At 35.9% G+C, this 13674-nt stretch overlaps 1 protein-coding gene across 3 annotated transcripts in view; it reads right to left on the reverse strand.

The window, feature by feature from the left end:
* The window catches only part of IMMP1L (inner mitochondrial membrane peptidase subunit 1), a 54011-nt gene that overhangs the window by 19444 nt on the left and 20893 nt on the right, over window positions 1-13674 (reverse strand). For 2 of the 3 annotated variants that reach the window (XM_007434164.3, XM_088145862.1), the window contains exons 2-4: window positions 4660-4791; window positions 2473-2561; window positions 1370-1496 (exon numbers count right to left, since the gene is read on the reverse strand). In XM_007434164.3, the coding sequence (XP_007434226.1) occupies window positions 1370-1496; window positions 2473-2561; window positions 4660-4764 (321 nt within the window). In that variant the 5' untranslated portion in view covers window positions 4765-4791. Of the gene's footprint in view, window positions 1-1369; window positions 1497-2472; window positions 2562-4659; window positions 4792-11650; window positions 12023-13674 lie in introns of those variants that run through there. The other variant, XM_025170475.2, reaches the window with a different exon arrangement.

Here is a 13674-nt window from a genome sequence, read left to right on the forward strand (position 1 = left end):
GAATGAATATAAGGTAAACAAAACACAATGTACATATTATTAAATCACAGGCAGATATAAAAATGTGATGTTTGTTTTTTGATTTACACTGCTCTAAAGACTGTGATCAGTATACCTAATATAATGACGAAATTATTCCAAAATTTATTTTATTTAATGTCTGAACCTTGATATTCTGAATATAATATATAAATATATTTTGTTTTAGAATAAATCATGACATTAACTGTTTAAACTTTTTGGTGTATGCTTTAACATCTCTCTCCACTATTAAATACTTTTCAATCCTATGGCTAAAAGATGTTTTAAAAACTGGTTTTAATTTATATAAATTAAATTATATATTAAAAACTGAACAAACATATATTTATTGAAGAACTGTGAGAAGAACAAGCAGCACACTAAGACTTAGGACCTAACTTCACCATCAAGTGTCTATTAGACAGGTGAAACTATTAAAATCAATAAAGATGGGTCCACCACTAGTAACGAAAAAAGTAATGATTATATTATTGGAAGGAAGAGGCGAAAACAAGATTTAAAAGAACAGATTCTTGTTATATCACCCAGCATTACATTTATTTATAAAATAAACACAATGGGCATGTATTCCACATTTTTTCCTTCAACATCCTGTCCACTCAAATAATGTTTTATACAAGGTTCTATGTATTAAATCCAGCCATTATCAGCCAAGTGCTAAGTTGTTCTGTTCAGTGCCCACTAGCCACTACCAAAAAGCAACATTTAGAAACGGTCCAATAAATATTCTATTAATAATAAAAGCTACCCGCAGTTGAACCTTTAAGATTTTGTGTAGTCTCTGGTACACAAAAGAATGGCTATAACTAAATCTGCCTAATTCCTTGATTGGTTTTAGATAGGCTACTATGATCCCAATTCCCATCCATTGTTCAGCCTATTATTTCATGTCAGGAACCTATTCCATTCACTTTTCTAAAAAGTTATAAGCTAATGGGTAAGAAGATGGCCATAACTGAAAGAGATGGACATTATATATCTCAGAAGACTGGAAAATTTAAAAGTTAAGCATGTACAATATTCAGAGACCAGGACAGAAAGAGTGAACTCTTAACATACTAAGATGTCACATATTGTCATTAAGACTATAACTAGTGCAAAACACTGCTCATGCAACATTGCCTCTGTTCATGTTTTTCTTTCTACTACATTTTGTTTGCATTTTATTTCAGTTCTTTTCTAAGGGGTTCAAAAGAAGCTTTGCAAAGGGAGAAAAATGCAGGAAATTCCTTTATGATGAAATGTGAAATTTAATTTAAAGGCATGAAAACAAAAAGGTTGCTACAAGACATTGCAATATAATTTGAAAGCAAAATTAAATACTTACATAACTGTGGGTCTTTAGGAAATCTGAGGGATTGCTTGTACAGACTTTTTCTCCTTCCAGGCCCATTACTCTTTTACAAATATTTGTTTTGGGGTCGGCTGGGTTTTTTGCAATGACAATATCACCTCTACGGAAAGGCCACAAGGAAAGGTCAGCATCTACCAATTTGTCAGTGAAAATACACAATTTATAATCCACCCAAAATCAGGTACAAAATATGGTAGAAAGTTATTCTAATGTAGCCCGCATCCTCCAGGCACTTCAGATTATTTTGCTTTTAGCTCTAATGCTGCAGTGTTAGAGAACAGGAGAGAAGGTAGCTGCTTCAGTCCTACAGACTCTCTTCTAATCTTATCTAGAAACAAGTACTGCAATGCGCTGTTCCTTATGGCATTTGTGGAATCCTCAAGATATGCTTGCCTCCCATTTTCTAAAGCAATCAGAAAATTGTTCAACTGTTAAATTTTCACCTGCCAACCAAAAGACTAGATAAGAGAATGTATCCTTCCTTTCTTTGATAGGCAGTAATAATTCCATGCACATATGGAGACTTTGGGAAGTAGTAACTTTTTACCTAAAACCTGAACAAACCTAAGATGACTTCTAGGACATAGGCTTACACCTGGAAACAAAACTATTTCATTTTCATGGCTACTTCTAAGTCTTCTTGTTCACCACAAGCTATGTTTGAATTGTCCAATAGCAATAAGCATCTGATTGTAAATGCTTGGCTTAATGCATGCAACCGAAACTTTTATAATAGTGTTCAGCATTATGCACACATTCATTACTCCAGAAACCACTAATAAAATAGTATTTGGATAACATAAAACAGTATTTATATTTCTGGTGATAGCTGCTTCCTAATGATAATCTCCACTACAAAGTAAGACAACTTTTAAATAAGCACTGAGGAAGTATAGTGGAGAAAGTTTCCATCAATCATAAAATGTTACTCTTTTTATTTCCCTAATGCATAATGAAGATCTGAAAGTTTATGAATAATGCTAATATGGAAAATGATGAAGGAAGCCACAAGTTCCTAAGCAAAAAAGCATACAAATATTTGTTCAAGTAAACTATGAAAAGTTAGAGCGACGTACTTCTGAATACGATAAAAGTGGCTGCTAAGATTCTCTGAAAATACAATATCAGAATTTTGAATTGTAGGCTCCATTGAAGGTCCTGAACACTAAATAAAAATAAAATTAAATAAATAAATAAATAAATTCAATTAAGATTTCCAAATTATTTCAAAGATTCCAAAGTATACAAGTAGCTAAGAGTACATGAAAGCCAATCTAATTAATATAAAATGTTACTAACACTATAATGCAAAAGCTTATAAAACTGTATTTTGAATTCATACCAGTTAGATATTAGTATCTATAAATTTTTATTCCAAAGTTCTTGAACTTTTACTAGAGATGTTGCTAGAGCTTACAATCTCTGAAATGAGCTTTGAAAGCTCTAAAAGAAAACCGTATGTAACCTACATATTATTTTAACACAAATCCATGCTAGAGATCTTTGTCCCTTTTACTTCTTCCTATCACCACAAACATATGCTTCTCAAGTGACAGCCTTATAAAGTACCTTTCCTGGAATTTGTTAGAGTTGTCAAATACAGTGGTGAAAGGCTTGCCATTTATGTGCCCTTAGAGTATGGTTAAGGGTAAATGTAGTGGCTGGACTCTCTAACCAGAGAATTCTACCACTTCAGCTTCTTTAAATCTCCCCATTCCATCCAGTGGAATTATGTTGTTCTAATGGTCTTAAAGACAGCCACTTTCATGTAGTGGTTAAAGCATCAAGCTAGGAAACCAGGAAACCATGAGTCCACTAGTCCAGCCTTAGGCACAAACTCATCTGGGTAACCTTGGGCCAGTCATTCTCTTTCAGCCCTAGCAATAAAACAACAGCAAACTACTTTCGAAAATCTTGCCAAGAAAACTGCTGGGACTAGTCCAGGCAGTCACCAGGAGTCAACATTAACTCAAAGGCATCCCCCCACCCCAAATGGTCTTAAAAGGAGAATTAAGGACTAGAGGATGGAGTATTGAAAGAAAGCTCTCGTACCACCGGACCCATGGCAAGAGTATCCTATGTGAAAAATGTAACTGTTCTTCCCCCACACAGTATGTTGCTTTTTCCCTCAAACATTTATATCACCAGAAAAGAGATTTTTAGAGATTTAGGTATTGAAAGGGATTCCATTGCTTATGATCTCATGACAAGAATGGTTACTTGAAGGACTGTCTCATCCCCATTACATCAACCTGTCCCACCTGGTCAGGCAGAGAGGGCATGCTATGGATCTCGTCAGCAATGGAATGTCGGCTCACAGGGCCCAGGAAGAGAGCATTCTCTGCTGTTGCTCCTGCCCTTTGGAATATTTTCCCCCAAAGGTGCGATAGGCCCCTACCCTCCTGGCTTTCCAGAAAGATTTAAAGACCTGGCTCTGCCAGTATGCATGGGGTGATAGGGTCTTTACCTATCCCTAGGGGTGGTTAGCCCCCTGATGATGCTCCCTGGAATTATTTGCCAATTTTCTATCGTCTTGGAATGTATTTATTTTTAGGATTGTTTTTATGTTGTATTTTAATGAATTTTTATCTTGTTGTAAACCACCCAGAGTCGTTTCATGGGATGGGCAGTGACAAATTTGAATAAAAATATAATAAATAAATATCTGTACCACTACATTGTGCATGCTGAACAGGGGCCATGATTACTAGCAACTTGACTTCCCCATTTGTATACATATTTTAGGCAATGGACAGCGCATAAGTAGAAAACATGGAAACAATTTAAAGTAATAGGTTCCTGATTTATATATTTTGTTGGAAAGCATTAATGATTTCCAATAATTGATACTGATAAAGTTCATACTTTATAAAGTTATAAAGTATGAACTTAATGCTTCATACCAAAAAAAGTATTAATTTAGTTGAACACTGACTCTTACTAAAAAAAAATAGCTTGACTTCTGGTGACTACATGGACACAACCATGCAATATACTTGGCAATTGTGTGAAAGTGATTTGCTACTGCCTTATTTTGGGATATTTTTTTCAACTTCCTAGCCTAGCTGTAATCTTCATATTCCATGATAGTTTCTCATCTCACTATTAACCAGCCCAAACCTGCTTAGTTTCTGACCCCAAGCCATATCAGAAAGGTGCTGTCATCTGCTCAGATTATTGATAATGTAATAGACTGAAAAGTAACAAATTGAAAATTAATATATGCCTGTTTTCATAATCATAATTAGCTTCTTTTAACTTACCACCACAATTCCTCCAAGATATTCAAAAACACAGTGGGCTATGCACCCATACTGAATAGTATACCCCAGAAGTCGGAAAGTCTTTCCAATTACATCTTGCAACATAACAGTATAATAGGTGTACAGTTGGTCCTAGTTTGAAGAAAAATACATTAATTATTCATTTTTGCAGAGATATGTATATCACACATTACTCAAGCAACACTTAAGATATAACTATTGTAAATTACCATATATTCAATCACAATACAATAAAAATATAGAGACAGAAAAACATCACTAAGCCTATTTTTACAACAAGAACAATGATAGAGAAAAACTTCCCTGAACAAAAGTATATTCACCCATAGGGGGAAAAGTCATCAAGAAAGGGACCACTAATATTTCATACAGCAAGGTACTCTACAATACTGATAACAGCTCAGAAAAGTACCTCTATCTTGTCACCCTCAACTGCAGGTCAAAACTAAGTGTGAATTCTGGTCTTAGAGATAAGTCAATTCAATATGGAAGGAGAAGTCCCTCAAGGATTCTGTCTTCAAACCATTTATGGCCTTAAAGATATTGGTTGGTACTCAGCATGCATCCATGTACAGTATATATGGACATACACAATGTTCTTGTCTTTGTATTTTAGGCCAAGTCAACTTCCAAAGACTCTTTAAAGGCAGTGCTATATAAAGCTTTTTAAAGTAATTCAGTCTTGATGTGACTAAGCTATGTGTTTAGGAATGGGTACATTTAAAACACATCTGCCAAAGCTAGGCACTTCTGAACACTGTTATTAGTCATACAGATCTGAAAATCTGAAAGCATCCCCAAACTATGAACCAGATTCTTCAGGGAGAGTGCAACTGTACTGAAAAGAGGGTTAACACCTATTCCTGAGCTGATCACCTTTTTCCTAACTAGAACCACAGTCGCTTAGATTAAGTTTCATTTTCTTAGCTCTATTCATAATTACTGAATCTAGTACTAATTTCTATTGCAATGGCACCCATTACATTAGATAAAGTAGAAATATTATCTGTGTATTAGTGACATCATATTCTTTAATATTTTCCCAATTTCCAAATAAGACGCAACAGAATTAGTCCCTGCAGAAATATTATATACAGAAATCCCACAACATAATCTCCTGCAACACTGATCAGAAAAATAATAACTAAAATCACTTTACAGGGTATTTTCCAAGCACATTTTCACCTAGTGATGCAGAAGAATGACCAGGATAAATGTATCAAATTCTACTTAAATATCCAGAAGAACAAAGAGGGACATACTCCAAGGCAAACAAGATATCCACCAGGGCCAACAAAGATGTTTCAGCTGTCAAATAATATTTTAACCACACTGAAATGAGTATACATAATCCATTTCATGCAAGAGTCTTTAGAATTAAGATGCCATCATATACCATTTTATCAGTTTGGTTCTCCTTTTGTTATCATGCATTTTTAACCCTTTTTCTATGTCACTTTGAGTAACTTTGTGATTAGGTGGTCTTACAAATCAAATAAACAAATAAAACGTCCTTAAAAATTAATTGGTACATCTAGCTTTAAATTCAACTGTTTGAGTTTTGGTTTATAGGTAGCCTTTTCTCATACTAAAGTATGATTCTATCAAATGATTAGAATAGTATTTTTTTCATCATACTGTAGTATAGTACTAATTGCCTTTCAATCATAGTTTATTCAGCAGTCACATCAACCCAGGATAATTATGGATGAAGCCCTTAATGTCAGCTGACAACATACTGAGTCTAAACAATTTTTCAGGAATAAAAGAAAGACTGTCATGAGATCAGTTATTGTCACAGGACAGGTGGAATGAATCACTATAAAGTTATCTATCAGTAGCTATAGCGGTAAAGTCTGTCTTTAAATAATTACCAGAAAGGCCATCACAGCCTGAAAGCAATTTGAAACTAAAAGAAATTGCTTAGTTGTTTAATTCTTTATATAATTTTATTGAAAACTTTAAATAACATTAAGACTAATAACAAAGGAAAATAGAACAAAAAAGAAAAAGGAAAAGAAAAAAATGCAAAAAGAAAAACAGCAGAAAAGTAAAAAAGAAAAAAGATATAAAGAAGTGGCTTCTGATCTTCTTTACAGCAGTTATAAGTACAATTATAAATTAAAAATTTATTCTATAAACTTTGTCAATTTCTGCCTCTGTATCCATCCCATTCTAAAAATTCGATAAGGCTTTAATAACCTTTTCTCTAGTATCTTCACCAAAATCCTCTGGAATTGCTCTTGAATCTCAAGCAGAATTCTTTCTCAATTCTAATAATGCCAGATTATCTAAATCTTTTTCCATATCTCTTATTTATAACTTTAATTTTACTTTCCAAAATTTCCACTTTTTCATTCGTTTTACATCTCCACAGTTACTTGTTCTACAGATTCTTCCATTTTCTTAACTTCTTTCATTCCTCTTTTCTCTTTACAGATCTTTCTTCCATTCTCTCTTCAAAAGTTGCCAAACTAGCATTAACTGATTCAGACAACTTCTTGCCCAATTCCTTAAACCTTTTCTGCAACAACTCTGGTGTAACTCCTCTTTCTGCAGGCTGCTCTAAGAATTTTCTCCTCCCTTCTGCTTTTGCAGCTTTTCTGGTGGTTGCCATTCCAATATTGTAATCCAAAAGTGAAAGTGTCTCAGTTACAAGGGAAAAAGTAAAAGGCAGGCTTCTCCCCCCCCCTTTTTTTTTCTGTTTTATCTTTCTGTATCCTTAATACCTTAGTCTTTTTTTCAATAATTTTATTAAGATTTTTAAAAGAATAAAAGATAATACAAAGTAAAAGAAAAAAGAAAAGAAGAAAAGAATACAAAAAAATCTTCTCTTTTAAGAAAACGACTTCCCACCCTCATCACAAGTAATAAACAATTTCATAATTTCACCCCTCTTAATTAAGAAATATAAAACTCTTCATCCCATAACCATAAATTAGTAATAAACAAATCAAATAAGTAACATCTTCTCCTTATCCAATTGTCAACAAAAAGTCCAAACAGAGCTCTAAAATATTAAAATTAACAAATAGAAAACAATTTACCATACCTCAACTCTTAACTATAAGCAAAACCCCATTTAAAAGGCATAAAAAAGTATAAGCAAACCAAACCTAAAGTTTAGCATAAGACCATTTCTCCTTTAAAAAACAACAAACTCCAAAACATAAACCATTCCAAATGCCAACCATTCCAGATAACCATCCCAAATAACAACCAAATAAATATTCCATATCTCAACTCTACACTATTCACAAATATAAAGTAATCCCAGCATCCTAATGCAAAAAAAAAAGACTAAAATTTAACCTAACAAAAAGAGTTAATTTCTCCTAAAAATAAAATTTTCACACAATTAGATACTAAGCATTTGGAAACTAAACAGTTAGGATACAGAAAATAGCTATAAAGTAAAGAATTTAAACACCAAATAAGTAAATCCAGTATACCACATTTTTCCAGTCAAAATAACAGTAAATCCAAAAAGAATCACCCAGAATAGCAACATCACAACAACAAGATCAATATTTTAACCTTGGTCAAATAAGCAGATTTTATATTCCTTTTTTCTTTATACAGAACAATCTTTCTCTGTAATCCATTCCAATAGTTGTTGATCCTTATTACGGATTTCTTCCATTCTTTAAGTGGTCTCTTTTGTAAATCCAACAAAAAAGAATTATTCCCATTACTCTCTGGGATTGTCTTTATTTCCTTCTTAATTTTTAAAACCTCATACAGTTTGCTCTTTCCACCTGATGGCTAGTTCTATTCCAAAGTTTCATTCATGTTATTCTCAAACAGAATTCGTTGTATATTTTCTTCTATAACATCTTGTTCTGAAGACACACTGTTCCCCAAAAGATACAACATAGCTGCCATAATTGATTCAAAGTCTCAACGCAGTCCTCAGTGGAGTTCCTCAAAAATATCTCTAAACGCCATGATAATTTATTTCCCACAAATATGCATTTATTCTTTAAAAATATTTTCAAAGTCTTAATATTCAAAGTTGAAACATTTTCTTAATCTTTTAAAAACTTTCTGTAGCCAAAAACACGTCTTGCTTTTTGCTGTTTATTTTAAATTTTTAAAATTTATAAAAAAATAGATCTTCATTTTCTTGTATTAAGGTATACAGTACTGTGCAAAAGTTTTAGGCAGGTGTGAAAAATGCTATTAAGAAAGAATGCTTTCAAAAATATATCTTGTAATTGTTTATGTTTATCAATTTACAAAATGCAAAATGAGCAAACAAGAGAGAAATCCAAATCAAATCAATATTTGGTGTGACCACCCTTTGCCCTCAAAACAGTATCAATTATTCTAGATATACTTGCACAGAGTTTTTGAAGGAACTCAGCAGGTAGGTTGTTCCAAATGTCTTGGAGAACTAACCACAGATCTCCTGTGGATATAGGCTGCCTCAAATCCTTCTGTCTCTTCATGTAATCCCAGACAGACTCGATGATGTTGAGATCAGGGTTCTGTGGGGGCCAAACCATCACTTCCAGGACTCCTTGTTCTTCTTTACACTGAAGATAGTTCTTAATGACATTGGCTGTATGTTTGGGGTCGTCCTGCTGCAGAATAATTTTGGGGCCAATCACACGCCTCCCTGATGGTATGGCATGATGGATAAGTATCTGCCTCTATTTTTCAGTACTGAGGACACCATTGATCCTGACCAAATCTCCAACTCCATTGGCAGAAATGCAGCCCCAAATTTGCAAGGAAACTCCACCATGCTTCACTCTTGCCTGCAGACACTCATTCTTGTACCGCTCTCCAGCCCTTCGGCAAACAAACTGCCTCCTGCTACAGCCAAATATTTCAAATTTGGACTCATCAGTCCAGAGCACCTGTTGCCATTTTTCTGCACCCCAGTTCCTATGTTTTTCTGCATAGTTGTCACTTAGCCTTGTTTCCACATCAGAGGTATGGCTTTTTGGGCGCAATTCTTCCACGAAGACCACTTCTGGCCAGACTTCTCCGGACAGTAGATGGGTGTACCTGGATCCCACTGGTTCCCACCAGTTCTGTGCTGATGGCACTGCTGGACATCTTCCAATGTTGAAGGAAAGTAAGCATGATGTGTCTTTCATCTCCTGCATTGAGTTTTGTTGGCCGACTACTGCATCTACAGTGCTCAACGTTGCCTGTTTCTTTGTGCTTCTTTAAAAGAGCTTGAACAGCACATCTTGAAACCTCAGTCTGCTTTGAAATTTTTGCCTGGGAGAGACCATGCTGATGCCTTGTGTCTTGTTGCTGTGCTCAGTCTTGTCATGGTGTATGACCTGTGACATGAAACTGTCTTCCACAACCTCACCTTAGTAGCAGAGTCTGGCTGTTCCTCACCCAGTTTTAAGCCTCCTACATAGCTGTTTCTGTTTCAGTTAATGACTGAGTTAATGACATATGTGTTTCAACCTACATATGAAATTGATGATCGTTAGCACCTGCTTAGTATAATTGGTTAATCATACACCTGACTCTAATTCTACAAGATCCCTGACTTTGTGCAAGTGTACAAAGTGTGCAAGTGTAAGAATTGATGCTGGTTTGAAGCCAAAGCATAGTCACACCAAATATTGATTTGATTTGGATTTCTCTTCTGTTCGCTCACTTTGCATTTTGTAAATTGATAAACATAAACAATTACAATACATATTTTTGAAAGCATTACTTTACAGCATTTTTTCACACCTGCTTAAAACTTTTGCACAGTACTGTACTTTAACATATTTTAGTCTCAATTGGCACTCCATAGTTCCATTCACAGTTACAGTCTATCTCATGTTACCTTTATTTTGTTTTATAAAATCCACCAATTGTCTACATTCTTTAACATTAAGCAAACAACATTCATTCATTCGTTTAGCCAATGTATATAGCCATGTATACAGCCACCCATCTCACCACAGGCAACTCTGGACAGCATACAAAAATGCTAAAAACAATCAATAAATACATTAAAAATATAAAAAACAAAATGAAACAGAAAATAAAAGGATGTTAAAAATAAGGGAGCCACCTCACTAATTCCCCTGCCCCCTGGGGTCCCCAGGCCTGCCGGCATAACCAAGTCTTAAGGGACCTCTGAAAGCTCAACAATGACGAGGCCAAGCTCACCTCAGGGAGGAGAAGATTCCACAGTGCATGAGCCACAGCAGAAATGTAGCTCCCTAGGCAACGGAACCCATAAGATGCCCTCTCTGCTGGATCTGGTAGGATGGGCAGATGAAATCAGGGAGAGGTGGTCCCTCAGATAGCCTGGCCCCATGCCATGAAGGGCTTTAAAGGTCAACACCAGCGCCATGAATTGGACCCGGAAACAAACTGATAACCAATGCTGCTTGCAAAGCAGAGGTGTAACATGTATTCTACTAGAAACACACATAACTGCTCACACCGCTGCATTTTGTACCAGCTGAAGTTTCTGGATACTCTTCAAGGGCAGCCTCATGTAAAGCACATTGCAGTAGTCTAACCAGGAGTGACCAGTGCATGAGTGACCATGAGCAGCTCCCTCTGATCTAGGAATGGGCACAACTAGGACACAATACAAAGTTGTGCAAAGGCCCTCCTAGCCACAACTGTCACCTGCTCTTCAAGCAGGAGTCATGAGTCAGGGAGGACCCCCAGATTGCACACAGGGTCTGTTTAGGGCAGTGTGACCCCACCCAGTACTAAAGTTAAAATATTGGAACCGGAGGGGCTCAAAACCCAAAGCCACTCAGTCTTACCATGGTTCAGTTGAAGCCTTCCTAAAAAGTCCACTCCATTTATTTAGTTCCAATATTTTCAAAAGCACTTTTGCCAAAAATTAATCTTTCAAAATTACTGTCCCCTTTACCCGTTTAAACTTTCTTCTGTCCAATCCTTGTTAAGCTTTTTGCTAAAGATATAAATCCTTTAAACCATTTTTTTCCCCTCCTTCTTTAATCCAGAAAGAATGTTGACTCACCAAGTGGCTTTCTCTTATCCTGCGGATCAGGAGATCTCTCTTTAACTGTAAATTGATTACAATGGATAGTGATTAAGAAAGTGAGGCTTTTGAGAACCTTATGTCCATTACAGGCTGTAATGCGGCTGTGAGCCTGACTGAAATCCCTCGACTCCCAACTGCTTGACTCACAAGTCAAACACAAAAACCACAGTTCCTGCAGTCTCGTCATGAGGAGTAGCTGTCCAGAGTACAGATGAATGATCTCACAGTCTCTTCTTGTCCAGAGAGACCCCGTTGACCGGTATTCGCTGTCTGGCCACCGCAATGTCATCGTCACTCCTTCAGGTTGTCTAGTTCACCATCGTACCTCACTTGGAAGCCCTTAGTTGTCTAATTCAAGCATAAAATTCATACAACAGAATGACCAAATCATCTGACTTAAGACAACAAATACACAATAACATTAAGTGTTGAATACTAGGGGGATTATCAAGAACAGATGCGAGGAATAAAATGTTCAGTTACAGTTAAAAAAAAATCTCATTTTCTTGTACCACTGTTATATGGTATTCCCTTATTTTCTACCTTGCAAAACACAGTCATACCTATCATTACACAATAAGAAAACAAAAAAGGAAATATAGCAATACTAGTTTATGGCAATACTGTTCATTCTACTTTCCCATTCTCACTTCCATTATGTCCATATACTGATTCATACACTGGCTCTTGCTCTTTAAACTTATCTCTCTCATCTTAAGGATCTCATAAACTCTATATGACAATGATTTTCTTGACCTTCTTCCTCTTTTCAACTCATTTACTCTTCTATCATATATTTAAGATTTGATCTTCATTTGTTGTTTATAACCCATTCCTACTGTATCAAATGTTATTTCTCCTGACATACCCAACTCTGACTCCCATATGACAAATTGGGCAAAAGCATGCTCTTATACATGCCATTTTCATTTCTTTATACAAATACTACTTCTCACAAAGCCCACATGCTATCTTTCTACCAACATGAGCACGTTTACATTTTTCATCCATTTCCCCATCATTAATATACATTACATTAAGATACACAAATCCTAGTTGCTCTAGTTTTCTGCCATTTATCTGTAAATTGGAACTGTTCACTCCATTTCCCTTATCAAATGCAACTATCTTGCTCTTTGATATATTAATTTTCCGATCCATGTTCCTTGTTACATTGGCAACTTAACATTTACTACAAATCATTCAGGATCTCTGAGAATAACACAGCATCATTTGCATATGAATGTGGGGTCTGGTTGAGTAAGAACAGGCTTCAACACAACCATTGCAAGACCAAGTGGCTTGGGGATTTAAGGCCTCCCAGACCCAGTGATTTTATATCTTTAGTTCTTGATGGGGTAACACTGCCCCAGACAGAACCAGTGAATAATTTGGAGGTCATCAAACTCACAACTCCTGTTCAAAGAGCAGGTAGTAGTTGTAGTCAGAATGGCTTATACACAAATCCATTTTATGTGCCATTTGCATCTTTTCTTCAGTCAAGATCCATTCCTCACAGTCACTTCTGTCTTGGTCACCTATCAAGTGGACCACTGCAATATACTGGACATGGGACTGCCCTTGATGTCACTCAGAAGCTGCAACTGGTTCAACATGTGGTGGCAAAGGCAGTTATGGGTGCACTTTGGTATGCTTATGTTAAATTACTGTTCCGCAAACTGCAATGGCTTCCAGTAAGCTTCCAAGCTCCAGGTATCATCTATTAAATAGTGCCATCTGGAGGGACCCAGGAAGCATGCCTTCTCTGATGTAGTGCCTGCCCTCTGGAACACCATACAGCAGTGTTGTCCAAACTTGGCCACTTTAAGATGAGTGGACTTCAACTCCCAGAATTCCCCAGCCAGCATGGCTGGCTGGGGAATTCTGGGAGTTGAAGTCCACTCATCTTAAAGTGGCCAAGTTTGGACAACACTGCCATACACCGTAAGATTTTTTTAAATATAACTTCATTAAAATTTTAAAGAGAAAGATAACAAAGA

This window comes from Python bivittatus, unplaced genomic scaffold (assembly GCF_059951505.1).
Source record: "Python bivittatus isolate LINGU-HERP-01145 unplaced genomic scaffold, Pbiv_v1 ctg000480_np1212, whole genome shotgun sequence".
In the NCBI taxonomy this organism is placed as follows: domain Eukaryota; kingdom Metazoa; phylum Chordata; class Lepidosauria; order Squamata; family Pythonidae; genus Python; species Python bivittatus.